The sequence below is a fragment of the Falco punctatus genome (assembly GCF_963210335.1).
Source record: "Falco punctatus genome assembly, chromosome: 2".
NCBI classification, from domain to species: Eukaryota; Metazoa; Chordata; class Aves; order Falconiformes; family Falconidae; genus Falco; species Falco punctatus.
Genome location: NC_137581.1, coordinates 84,201,358 through 84,216,038, shown reverse-complemented (window position 1 = coordinate 84,216,038; position 14,681 = coordinate 84,201,358). Strand labels below are relative to the sequence as shown.

Below are 14,681 nucleotides of genomic sequence, written 5' to 3'. Positions count from 1 at the left end.
CTCTCCTGGAAAGCAAACACAGCTCTTTTGAACTGGGCCTCCATCCACAAAAACCTCTGTGCCAAGCGTGCTCACCCAGTAGGTCCAACAGGATTAGTCAGTCACACTTATTCCTCATTAGTAATTATAACGACTCACAGTCATCTTAAATCCAATTATAGTTACTTCTAAATATAGGAATATTTCTATTTGGTGGATAACTAGAGACAGGTCTGTATGCATGATATGTCTTAAAAGTCCTCCAGCTTTCCAGACAGAAGACTGACGAGTTTCAGTTTCTTTAGCCTCCCTGTCAAGGTTATGGTTCATCTTGTCAGTTGTAATTGCCCGAACTCTCATGAGTGAATTTTCTCTAAACTGCTAATATTTCCCTTGACCTTTTACTCTGAAACTTCAGCGAAACAAGCTTTACAACTTGACTGGAGCCCTGCAGTAGGTCTTCACAAGGCAACAGCTGTTATTTTTAACTGCTTCTCACTTATTACTTTTATCTAAAGTACCTGTTGTTTCAGGGGGTGGGGTGAAGCCGGCTAGCATCAAGCTAGCTTGCAGTGAAAGATGAACTAGTGGTGAAGGCATATCCATATTTATATATAATATTCATAGATTCATAAAGAACAGTTTCAACTCATGGGAACAAGTCTGCAGAGACACCTGACCTTAAGTTGTCTGAAAGATTACAGATACTCAGTTTTTTAAAGTATAACTCCTGTTTTTAAAGTATAACTCCTCTTCTCCGATATAAGAAGTAGGCTTTCCTAATTTTCAGTGATTTTTAACACATTGATTCATCTGCCTCCAATCTCATAGTTATGGGTTATTTACCTCTAAAAGTAGTACAAATAACTTTAATGTGAAGTTCCTTTTTCCAGCTATTTTGAACTTCTTTTATTCCTAAACAGGTTATAGTCAGTGATGTTAACATTCCTGTCAAAAAACAACTCCATTAAGTTTTACTAATTCACATCAAATCTCTTACTGAATATACTGAAAATTCTCCCTCAGTTTTTATTTAGGCCAAAGTCCGTTACAAGCCCACCTCATTTCTGAGTTTCTCTGAAGGCATCCTTTCAAAAGGAAGCAGAACATTCACTCCTACAAATCCTCTACCTTTTTCTTCACCTTATACAACTGAAATTAAGTCAGCACTAATAGCAATAAGCCTACACACAATCCACTAAACAGAGGTGTTGGTTTATTATTCATGTTACTACCACTTCCAAACTCACTTGTGATATTATGATTTAATATAAAGCTTCTGTAAGACTCCCAACCACCCCACTGATGCTTGGTGTTCTCAAACACTTCCATCAGAATATTAAGAAAGCTATTAATTACAAAGAACCTATTTTTCATTTAGTGACCAAGATTACAAATTACATTATGATAAACTCTGCAGAGGTCACCAGTGGATGACTGGCATTTCCACAAGCTTTTATTTCTCTGTATTTTTTCAACTGTTTGTTGCTGTTTACAATGCCAAGCAGCTCAATGACAAGGTTGTACAAATTTACTTGTATCTTGGTTTGGGAGGTGGGGGGTTAAATGTGAAATGAAAACCAGCCATGGTAATGACCTTTCAGAAAACACATGATATTTCCAAAGATTACATTTTTATGTTAATACTTATTTGCAGTAAGTGCAAAGAAAATGGAATTAAATCAGCCGCACAGCTTGCTGAAAACATAGCATTGCTTGTTGTCCCTTTTGCATATATTTACAGTAGGCATGTCATTTAATACTGAAATATTGATCATCCTTAAAGAGCACTGTATTTATGTTGAGTCTTCTTGAATTTGACAACATATATTTGAAATTTTTCTTCTTCACAGTTATTTTTATACAAAACTTGACCTTTGTTTTCCTTTTTACTATCTCTAATCCATTTTATCTGCAAAGGAATATCTTAAATAGACTTGTGGTCTAAACTTAAAAACTCTTAACTAACAGCCAGAGCCACTGCTATGTCCCTTGTCTTCACTAGTTAAGCATAGATAGTGAAATTCCTGTATCTAGTCATAAAACCACATAGCACAGAAAGAGCAAAACATATTTAGTGAACAAAAAGAGAATGATGGAAATCACCAAGATTATTTCTACTACCAAAAATGTTAACAACCTAACATTTTCCCAAAATTAGATCTCTCCAGAATCCATAGATGGCTTTCAGAAATGTAAGACAGAGAAATAACTACACTGCAGTTGCAACAGTTTTCATTTTGGTAGAGAAAGAGGATGGGAGCAAAAAGAAGCAGTCCAACACTACTATCAAACCTGTGTCATGGCCTCTTAAATTCCCAGTCATGCTTCAATTAAGAATAAGAAACAAACAATGAAATGTTAGAAGAAAGTGTTTTTACCTGCTTATGCTTCCATGATGCATTGATGTAAAGAATACAAATCAAGTTCAGAGGAGATATTTCAACTTCAGTTTGGCAAAAAAAAAAAAAAAAGTAAGAACAGCAGATCCAAACTGAAAATTAAAGCTTTCAATCCATTAGGAAAAAAATATTTATTGAATGACTCCTGTAATGATCTGAAGGGTTGTACTCTGCTCTTAAAGCACTATTGAGCTAAAATGCAAGTGTCCCACTGATAAATTACTCTGGATTTGTTCTAGGTTAAGGAGAAAAAGCTTGATCTTTATACTGACTAATTTTGCCCTGTTTGTAGTTGAACATATTTCTAGTGTTCCATCACTATTAAATTAGTAGGTTCATATTTCCATAATGCTAGAATTATTAATAATGCTAAAAAAAAAATCATTACTTACTTCGGGGCAATGGTGATAGTGTTTCCTTTAGGTAATGAGAAATCATCAGCATCTCTTCCTACAAGAATAATGTTGTACATCAAAGTTTTGCTGCTTGGGTTTTTCAGACACACCTATCGCAACAACAACAACAAAATCAGCCTTTTTTTTTTTTCCAATAATTAGGGTATAAAAAGCATATAATGCAGCTAAATTCCAAAGTACAAATTAAGGATATCACAAAATAAGAAAGTACTTGAAATAACTAGGTATATCATTTTCCTTCCTAAAGAGTATAGACTTCCCACAGATTATCCAACATCAGTTTTTCTGAGTACTTTTTTTGCAGTGTACACTGAACTCCCATGCCTGTTAATCTCTTATTGTTCCTATTTTTGAGCTCAGATTTGTCTGATTTGTAGATATTTTCTTTCTGTGCTTACAAGCACAGGGAAAAAAAAAAACAGCAGCAGAATTCAAGATCCCAAGCCTGAAGAGAAAAATAATAAGATGATCCATGCTTCCAATCTTCTGTATTTGGTAGCGAAATGACATGAAACTTACTTATTCTTTGTTATATCATATACATAGTATGAACACATATGGAGATACAGTGTTCTAACCTTGTAGTGCTACAAATCTAAGTTCAATGGTACCAGTACCTGTTTAACAACAGTGGCATGGAGAGCACCTGTAAATTCTATAGTGTTCTTGGGTAAGTAGTGAGGGAGACTTTCATATAGGTAGACACACAGAATAAGCATCATGACTGGGTTTGGATCACAGATATCAGCAGCCTAATATTGAAAGCACAAAAGAAAAAATAACCACATACACAGTTAAAATTTTAACTGTACAATTTAGAGATATGAAGATGAAGAACAAAAAAGTTTAAGGTATTTCTTATTATACAAATATTTTGCATCTAGCTTTTAATAATTGGATTAGGGCCATAACTAAGAATAATAAGAAAAATCTAATTCTTGAAGACCATTGACATGCTTTAGTAATAAACCTAGGCTAAAAATTAAAGCAAACCATTTTTCCCACAGTTCAGCAGAAAGAGATGTTCATTTTATTAAAATGAAGCATAACAAAAAAAGCAAGTAAAGTTCACTAATTGGAAAAGCATATGTCTTTATTATCTTCTAAAAAAAATCTTTTCAAATCTTGGTTTACTATGCGAAATAATTTCCCAAATACTCCTAGATACAGTTTTGCAACCATTTATGAAGATATCATCACCATCCAACTCATAAATGTACAGTTATTTTTATTGCAGATGCCAAAGTGCTTTACAAAAGGTAGCAAGTATTACTGCATCTTAAATATTTGATTTACAGAACTGAGTTTAAATGCCAACTGCAAAACATGTCAAAGCTTTAGTCCTCAGCAATTCGGCAAGTCACTGAAAAGAGAGAGGTAGAAACTCTGCCATGAAATACTTGAACTTTGCAGAAGGGTAATCAAATAATAAAGAGACTTAATGATCTAAGTAGCTTCCCACAAACACAAGCAGGAAAGATCTGGATAGAGGTTTAAACAGATAAGATTCTGTACCTCCTAAATCAAACTAATTAAGTATGTTAAAACTTAATGCTTAGTAACTTATAATATAATGTTATTGTAATAAAATTGTCTATTATATACTAAATAAACTTTTATAACTGCAGTTAATTTCTCTCCTAAACTAAATATCAAGTCATACTGAAAAATACACACACTTGGGAATAGATTTAAGCAGTAAACCACTGCATTAACATGTCATCCCATTAAAAGGTGCTCTGTTCATTCAAGACATTTTATTTGGATCCGTTATATTACTGAGAGTCATTCAATACAACAATATTTCGCACACTCCTTTGCCTAATTCCTAGAAAGCTACTACCATTCTAAATCCTCTCACCTTACAGGAAAAAGTTTGCCCAATTCTCAAGCAAAAATAAATAAATACAAAAATCTATTGTTCTGTTGCCGATTGTCACCGTCACCCTCCCTAAGCAACTTGGATGAGTTGCACATGACTACAGGTAACCTCACACCATCACTTTAGAATGAACCTTCCTTCTTCACATGAATTTACATGTAAACTACTTAAAGAATAGACAAAGCACATTTTTATTTATTTTAATATTGATCTGTACATTGCTTAGAAGCATTCTACATACATAAACTCAATGCCTGTTAGATCTGCAGGGTCATGTGACACAGCAAGAAACCAGGTACAAGATACTTTTATATCCCAAGACTATGTTGTGAAACAGCTGTACTAATTTTTAAGTTCACTAGGAACTCAACAGCCTCTAGGAGATACTTCATATTCAAATACATTAGCAATATGGAAAAAGAGCTTTCTCTAGTCAGCAATTATTGAAAGTTTTTCATCCATTTCTAAGGACTTGAACAAACAAGTCTCAAAGGATTTAACATTCTTTTGTAGCACATGCATACTTAGGATATCAAAGACTACACTATTTTTACACTATCCTAACAAACAAAATGGCAAAATAAAGCAAAGTTGCACCTGAAATGGCATGCTTTATTTGTTTATCTGAAGAGGAATGAAGAGCAATACATACCCAGTTTTATTTAGACCATCAGTTTTATTTAGAATTAAGTATACTATAGGGGACCTGAATCTGTTCCATAATTGCATACACGGCAGGCATATTGGTGGATAAAGGTCTAGGAAAAAAATCTCTGTAGTTTGTAGGCAAAAAGGGAAATCAGGAGTTGCACGGAATTAACAGTGTGTTTTCAATGTTCACCATCATCCATCCTCCAAAAACTACTGCAAGTAAGAAAAACTCCCACTCACAACGTTAGCCCACATTGTGCATCAGGCAGTCACAGCTGAGTTGGTACCAGCACACAGATATTTCCAGATGAGCGATAGTCACACCAATGACTGCTGCATAAGCATAGCTTTCATATGTACAACAATCTCTCGTGCACATTGTAAGCACATATTTGCTGATTCAAGACTAGCAAACTATCAGTAAACCCCGTATACAATTTGCTGCTTCTCTGCACTTACCTACTTCCCTCAAGCAGAGATTTATAAGGAAGGTCTTGTAACATATTCTGAAAAATCAGCAAGTCTGCAACTTACTAGTTACAAAAAACTCGTGGTAGAAGAGTATACAGTGATACTGTGAGATCCCTTATGAGAATAGGGCAATTTTAATTGAAACTTGCCAGATGACTCCAGCTGTGGTAACATGGAGAGAGAATGCGATACTCCAGTGGAAGTCTTGTTACTTTTTCTGGGTATGTTAAGAAAGCAATAAAAATGGTAATGTGACACTTTTTAAGAGGTCAGATTAATAAAAAATTAGAAGTAAATTAATACAGTCCATCTAATAAAATGTGCTATTGATTTAACTATATTGAATAAGGAGCCCAGGTTTTTGTCACAACCACTTTGGGGAAATATTTCTAAAACTTTGCTCTTTTTATCAAATAACAAAAATCACTCCAGATAACACATCTTGTTCATGGCTATATTTTATTATCACTGTACCTTTTTAGCACCAAAACCTTTTAATAGTAAACTATGAGGATAAATTTGTATCAACCTGATTTTCTTTTGATACTTTTGTCAGTAAAGTCTCATTTTAATACTTATTTTCAATACTATTACAATTTCCAGGATCTCCGAGTATAACAAATATTCCTATACAGTAATATTTTTCCTATGAACTACAGTATACCAGCTTTTCCCAAGAACACATTTTCAGCCCCCACCTTATTTTGTTTGTATGATCAACTATATTCTAGTCCTCAACATGATTAGATGTTTACTGCCTAAATGGAGCATTAGAGGTGAAAAAAACTCTAAATCTTTTTTTCATTTATTCTTATGAGGCAATTTTCATAATGAACCATCTATTCCAGAACCTCAGTACACTCCAGCAGATTAATCAAGGGAATTAATACTATTTCTAAAGTAGTAGGGTGAAGGAAGCAGAAAAGCTATTCAGTCACCTGCTCAATGTTTTGCTTTAGTGTATGTCTGCTTCTAGATGAACCAATTCTGTATTTTATTGAATGGGAAAAATGCTACACTTTTAGATTATAACAAGAAAATGTAGAAATTTTTTAAAAATCTAATAAAAATATGTACAGAATATATTTTCCTCTTCAATATTAGGAAGAAAAAATAAAGAATAAAAATCTAGATCTGAAAAAATATTACTTAATTGTATTTCTAAAACATGGTCAACTATATACATAGGATTTAAAGTTCTTTTTTTTCTTTTTTTTCCACTCATATTTCTTGAGGGCTATTATAATAATGTTTTTGGACAGTTGTTTTGGTTTTTTTTGTCATTTCTGAGTACATAAAATTCTAGCAATAAAAACCCCAAATATCAGTGGGAGATAATAAGCTTAAAATAGTCAACTCAATAAAGCAACTCCATGGGAAGAACTAGTGGATCCCCACTAGTAACTTTGAAATAAAAGTAAAAATTTCATTCTCATTATCAGAAATTTTTGGATAACCACAGTTACTGTTTCCCAAAAATTAATGAAGACACTTTGGGGAAAGACATATTTCTTAGCCAGATGGGCTGAAAAAGGGAGAAAACCTTTTTGCCTCTTCTGGACTGTCTTTAGTGCTGCAAGAGATATGTATAACATATCTATCATCTTAGCTATCCGAGTTATTTTTTAATTTCCAAATTAATGTTTTATACTAGAGCATACGTTGCAGTGCTTCTACAAACCAGCCAATTCAACTTCCTAATTACTAAAAGCTCAAGATGCAGTACAACACACTGTGAAAAAGTAAATATATATTCCAAAGAACAGAATACAACAGCCAGTCTGGCTTCAAATTTTGCAGAAAGGCCCTTGTTCCTCTAATTAGTTCCTTCTGCAGGTATCGTAAAAAGCAGTTTCATGAAAGTCCCTTGTCAGGATACAAAAGCAGCTGTAATGACATTGAACAAAGACCCACACCATCTAAATGCTTATGGATCTCCTGGGAGTATCAGAGACTGGGTATCCCACTATTCTGCCTCTGCCAACAGAGCAGTTGCTTGAGTAAAAAGTCTAAGAAATTGGGCAAATACAAAGTGGTCTTTCCATTTACATGATTTGCCAGCTTCTGCAAATTAGTGGCTTGAGGATTCATCAACTATGGTTAAACACCTCTCTGTCATTATTTTAAATTCTTCTCTATATCATCCTTCACATACAGAAGCAAGCCTGTCATAAACAATTTATTTATTCTTTTTAATTAGAAATTGCTTATTGAGTTTTCTTCCTTTTCTGATGTTATTAAAATGCAATATTGGCTGAAATCTATCGCCTGAAACACAGGACCATGAAAAGCAGCTGAGATTTAAGTCCTAAGGCAGGAGTTCTAAGAAAGCAAAATGATGTATTGCTTATTGCCAGTACAAATAGCTCCACACTCAAACAGGTTCTACTTGTTGACTCATAGATCAGCAACTGACAAGTTTTCTTCAGCTAGCAAAAGCTGCGCTTTGACATAATAATTTTGTGAGAAGAAAGGGTATAAAGGGAAAACATTCAAAACTGTCCTGGAGCCACCCTCTTCCAACACAATGTAAAAAAACCTCAATAGCTTTAAGCAAATATTCCATGTAGAAAAACTTTTATACAAAATAAGAACCTAAGATTAGCCTACTGGTTCAAGACCATGGGCCAAAAGGACGCCAATACAGGCTGATGCCTAAATGAAAACGACTACATGGTAAGTACAGATACACTTCAGTATTTTCCCAGGCTCAAGCACAAGACTTCCTAATCCACATATGACTTCTTAAAAAAAGAAATCTTAATTTCTTTTTCTTCCAAGCCTATGCACAGTCTTGCCTTAACTCTGTGTAAAAACCGCAAAGGTAGCCTAAGAAAACGCTCTCCCTTTGACATTATGTTTAGTATAAAGAAAGAATCTGGAAGAAAAGATGGAGCTATAAGCCAAGTTCCCTTAATGAACATATTCTCAATAAATACAATCATACAAAGCATTTGAAGTATTTGAAGACTGCAGCATTTTCACCAGCCTGTGGCATTCTAGCCCTACACAAAGTACAATTTTATTTTCAAAGATTTAAGGGGACACCAAGTAGTAAATAAAAAGAGTTACTATTTTTTCTTCAGTTCCTAAAAAGTCATCAATACAGGGTTCCTTCTCTTCTGCTACCACGAATGAGCCCACATTTGACATACAAGAGAGAAAATAATATGTTCTTATGTTGTCACAGATGGATGAAAAAAAAAAATCTGTAGTTCAAACCAAAAAAAATTAGAATAAACTGGATTCTTAATTCAGAAATACATGGAGTCAAACCAACACAGAGTTTCCAATGCAGGAATAATCTTTCTTTCCCATCCAGTGTACAAGCTCATCATAAGTTTCCCCATCATATTTTAAAGAAAGAAGAAATTAAAGAATTCTCACAGATGAAAGCAGAAGTGTTTTCTCTGGCTCCTTCAGCCTATGAGGCGCTGTGCTATAATGAGACGCTCCATGTCTTCTATGTAAGAATCCTCAATTTAGTAGGAGAAAACAAATCCAGAAAGGCCAGTGAAGCTATAATTCATCAAACTTGAAAGGGAAACTAAAGGCAGAGATAGTTGCCAGGGCACAGCAAGGACCAGCTGCTCCCTCTGTGCCAGGGAGCCTGGAGCCAAAGGCAATATAACACAGCTGCAGAGCAGAGGGCAGCCAGGAGCAGAGAAGCCAGGGGGTACCAGGGCAGCCCCAGCTGTGGCCATCAGGCAGGCCCCTGAGGACCAGGACAGGCCGAGTCTGGGATAAGGCCTATAGTCCTGCATGAAGCTATTCTGTATGCTTTGTACTATAAGAAATACAATTTTTTGTTTGGTTTGATACAACAGGAAGGAGAAACCTGTCAAGATATATTAGAGCAGACAAGACTTACCACATTGTTTACATATATGCATATTAAATATATTTTGCATTACATCTCACTAGGCAACCTCCAAGTTTTCTTAATTTCCATTCTGTTTTATTAAGCTAGAGATAGGGGATTCCATAGAAAATGCAGAACTGAAGCTCCTCTGGCAGCAAATCATTGGCTCCATGGAGCACAATGACAGGAAGAGTTATTGACTGCTTCCTCCTCTTTTCTTGCCCTGTGCCCAGCCAAGCACTGCATCCCACTCCAGCAGCTCCACCACAGCTCCTTCTCTAACCTTCCAAGAGAGTGAGTGCATCACTGAGCACTGATCTAAAGCATCCCTGTTACTCTCCATAATTTCTTAGATAGTGCTTATCTTCATAATTCTTAAGGTTCATTTCATATACTCTTCATGCACTCATGTAACTGTAGCTTCATCTCATACTTCTATTTATTTTCATCACTACTGGTTTTTAAGGTTGGAATTTTAGGATGCACTTACTATGTAAAGAAAATTTTTTTACCTGCCAAAAGCTTTAAACCTGAAAATTATTCTGATGTTATCCATTTGCTTATCTCAGTAATGGCTATTGAATGGTAACAACTATTTGTAGAAGTTATTCCAATATAGCTGTGGTTTTACACCTTTACTGTTCATCTTTCCTGCATTTACATTGAAGATGGCAAAGATGCAGAGTAGACTATCTGTTGAAGCCTAACTTTCTTTTGCCACCTACTTCTACTCATTTCCACTTAGATCAGAACTTATTCCCTCAGAAAACATTATTCTATTCTATCCTGCGCTGAATTCATAAAACTGTATTTCTGACATTAATCCACTACTGTAGGAACTAATTAAAAAAAATAATAAAAATCAGTGTACTTCATAAAAATATTCAGCAGGAAATTCACACAGTCTATATATATTATTTACTTTAAAAAATTCTGTGTTAGCAAACAATAGCAGTTAATAAAGTTTAACAGATCTATGCCTTAAATTGTATCCATAACAAAGTTTCTCAAAATATGAAAAAGCCTCTCACAGCTGATGAAGGGTTGGGTGCTTGCCTGTTATCTTTTCACTTGTGCTGTAACGTTGCCTAGTTAAAGAAAATGCTCAAGCTGACAAACTGGACAAAATTATTATACTTCAAATTCTAAATATTCCAAGTTAGGACTATATCAAAACCGGACAAGAAATTGAAGGGCTAGTAGATTGGTTTTACTGTGAAAATAACGTTATTTAACTCTTATAACACCATCAGCTCTGTGTTGTTAATCCCATAACCAACTCTCCACATTTTCAATCACCTGTTTATTACTAAAGCCTGTTTTAGTATTTAGTCTTTAGTATTTCTGGTACTACTGCTCTGAAAACAGTTTGTAACTGCTTACAAATAATGACTCCGATTTTATGAAAATAGGTTTATAACTTAATGAGCAAATCAAATGACTGTAACTACCTCTAAGTCATATGTAGAAAATGCTGGCAGTTCTGTTTTATGAGCATAGCAGAGTAGTGGACTGATACTTAGAACAGAATATATTACAAACAAATATTAAACTTTTTATCTGGAAAAAGAAAAGAAAGAACGGAACAGGGTGTTTTAAATACAAAATAATCATAGTCATTATAAGCCAAAGCTCTGACAGGAAAGAGGAGAGAGAAATGTTATTAAAAGATATAGGAAAGAGTAGATCATTGAACCACTTCTTGTGGCAATAACACTCTCCATTTTTCTGAACATGTAATTCTTAGTTGAATAATGTAAAGAAGCAAACTATTTAACAGATGCAAAAATCATGCAAAAAAGCTTTCCCCACTACAAAGCCTATAAAGCAATGATGAAAATAGACATCCTATGCCAAATAACAGCCTCTAGCAGGACACAACTGAAAAATAGAAAATGCTTGGAATCAGCAGCCATGAAATGTTATCTAGGTAACCAATTTAAACCAACAAATGTAAATGACTGAGAATTATGGCAAAAGTATTAAACAAACAGAAGGCAATAAAAATACTATATTAAATTCCAGAGAGCCATATACTTAATCCTTATTCGTTAGTTCCAGATTTGTAAGGCTTTAACATTGAACTTAAAAGGTAAACATACAGGAAACAATGTTGTTTGTGAACAAAATGAGGTTCCTAAGTTTATATAGGCTTTGCTTATACAAGCGCAGCACCCAAGTTTTCAATAAGCTGGAAGTCAGTGTGAAAATAGAACAGTCAGCAAGTCTGGAGGAAAGATGAAGTAGTCATTTCGGTGCCTAAATAAAGCTTAAAACTCTGTGTTTTGTATGTATACACATATAAATATCCTTTTTAAAAATCTTTATCTATCCCAGACATACCCAGTTTCTCTTTACAAATTTCCCAGCTAAAACCATTACCAGGTCTGAGTAATTTTCAGTTGCTCTGATGGAAATAAAAAGCACCACCTATTTTGAAAGATACGTTTCCTTTTCTTTTGTTTCGATAACATGTTTATTGGGTTCCCAAATACAATCTAGGTGAACTAGACCTACCTGAACAAATTGCAATTGTCACAATTGCATATGTTTCCATATATCTCATCACGCCAGTAAAACACAGAATCATAGAATGGTTTAGGTTGGAAGGGACCTTAAAGATCATCTGGTTCCAACCCCCCTGCCATGGGCAGGGACACCTTCCACCAGACCAGGTTGCTGACAGCCCCATCCAGCCTGGCCTTGAGCACTGCCAGGGACAGGGCATCCACAGTTTCTCTGGGCAGCCTGTGCCAGTGTCTCACCACCCTCACAGTGAAGAATTTCTTCCTAATATCTAATCCAAAGCTACACTATTTCAGTTTAAAACTGTTACCACTAGCTCTGTCACTATATTCACTGGTAAAGCGTACCTCCCCATCTTTCCTGTAGGTCCCCTTTAAGTACTGGAAAGCCAATACAAGGTTTCTCCAGAGCCTTCTCTTCTGTAAGCTAAACAGTCCCGACACTCCCAGCCTGTCATTACAAGGGAGGTACTCCAACCCTCTGGTCATCTCCTCTGAACCTGCTCAAGCAGGTCCATGTCTTTCTTATGCTGAGGATGCCAGAACGGGACCCAGTACTCCAGGTGGAGTCCCACGATAGCCAAGAGGAAGGGAAGAACCACCTCCCTCAACCTGCTGGCCACACTTCTTTTGATGCAGCCCAGGATACAGTTGGCTTTCTGGGCTGCAAGTGCACGTTACCAGCTCATATTCAGTTTTTCATCCAGTCCCCCCTTTTCCCTCTCCACAGGCTTTCTCTCAATCCATTCACTGCCCAACCTGCATTCATGTTTGGGATGCCCCAACCCAGGTGCAGGACTTTGCACTTGGCTTTTATTGAACTTCATGAGGTTCACACAGGCCCACTTTAGCCTGTCAAGGTCCCTCTGGATGGCATCTCTTCCCTCTAGAGCATCAAGCACACCACTCAGCTTGATATCATCTGCAAACATGCTAAATAACCTCCCTTTCAGTGCACTCAGTCCCACTGCCCAAGTCCCCGATAAAGACATTGAATAATACTGGTCCCAATACAGACTGCTGAGGGACACCACTGAGGGACACTGGCATCCACCTGGGCACAGAGCCATCGGCTGCAGCTCTTTGAGTATGACCATCTGGCCAACTCCTTATCCACTGAGTTGTCCACTCATCAAATCCGTGTCTCTCCATTTCAGAGATACGGATGTTTGTGTGGGACAATATCAAATGCTTTGCACAATACTATCAATAAAGTTGAATTCAAGCCAAATGTTCTTTATCTAATGCTCTGATTTATCAGGCTTACAGATAAACAGTTGTTGCATCCCATTTTATAAGGATACATAGATGTTCAGGAAGATTCAGTCCTTTACAACTCTCTTCAAGTGTTTTTTTCCAAAATAGCCCAGGAAAGATATATATGACAAGACAATTGCTACTCTAACAAATAAAAATGGCTTTTAATTTTTTTTCACTCTTCTATCTTCTGAATTTAAGACCACACATGGATATTAGATTTCTATCTGAGGCAAGCCAAAGTATTTGCATTAACATTATTGATTGGTGGATAGACAGATACAGAGTTCTATCTGTATATTTGCAGTATCATATAAATTTTAGTCAAATAACTCAGAATTAAGAAATAAATCCTTTTTCTTTGTTACTTTTGTCAAGAATTTGCCATATTTACGAAGCAAATAGCTCTTTACTAATGTACAGGAAACTGAAGTAAAACTCAAGGGTTGAGATAAGAACAATTTAATAATTAAAATCAAATAAAATAAGAGAGGAAAAAGACCAAAATAATAACAATAATAATACTGACAATTATACTGAGAATGAGGGAGAAGGGGAGAGGAATAAAATCCAAGGGGAAAGGAGAAAAAAACAAGTGATGCATAATACAATTGCTCACCACTCACTGACTGATGCCCAGTCACCCCTGGAGCAGTGATCAGCAGGCCCTGTAAAACCCCCGCCCCCCCCCCCCCCCGCCCCCCCCCCCCCCCCCTTTATATACTTCAGCATGACAGTCTATGGTATGGGATACATCTTTGACTAGTTCAGTTCAGCTGTCCTGGCTGTGTCCCCTCTCAGTTTCTTGTGCCCCTCCAGCCCTGTCACAGGCAAGGGCTGAGAAACTGAGAAGTCCTTGACTTGATATAAGCATTACCCAGCAACAACTGAAAACATCTGTGTGTTACCAACATTGTTCTCACACCAAATCCAAAACACAGTATTGCACGATGGCACCAGCTACTAAGAAGAAAATTAAATCTATCCCAGCTGAAACCAAGACTTTACCTCAAGGGAAAAATCTTACATATACTGGAAATTCAAAACATTTTATGTTGCTGCATTTCTTCCCTCTTCTCCATTGGTTGCGGACAGAAACTTCTTTCTCTTTTTCATTTCAGACTCATGTCTTGCAGTTACCATCCACCTATCTTTCTTGCTCATACAGCCACGTTATTGCTATTGAGTTTTCTACTCTACAACAATGCTGAATTCCTCAGTTCACTTCAACAGAAC

At 36.0% G+C, this 14,681-nt stretch overlaps 1 protein-coding gene across 1 annotated transcript in view; it reads right to left on the bottom strand.

Moving 5' to 3' along the window:
* CFAP47 (cilia and flagella associated protein 47) overlaps window positions 1-14,681 on the bottom strand; it is a 374,253-nt gene that overhangs the window by 237,719 nt on the left and 121,853 nt on the right. The window contains exons 36-37 of the mRNA XM_080377676.1: window positions 3,415-3,549; window positions 2,774-2,886 (exon numbers count right to left, since the gene is read on the bottom strand). Coding sequence (XP_080233802.1) covers window positions 2,774-2,886; window positions 3,415-3,549 — 248 coding nt within the window. The remainder of the gene's footprint in view (window positions 1-2,773; window positions 2,887-3,414; window positions 3,550-14,681) is intronic.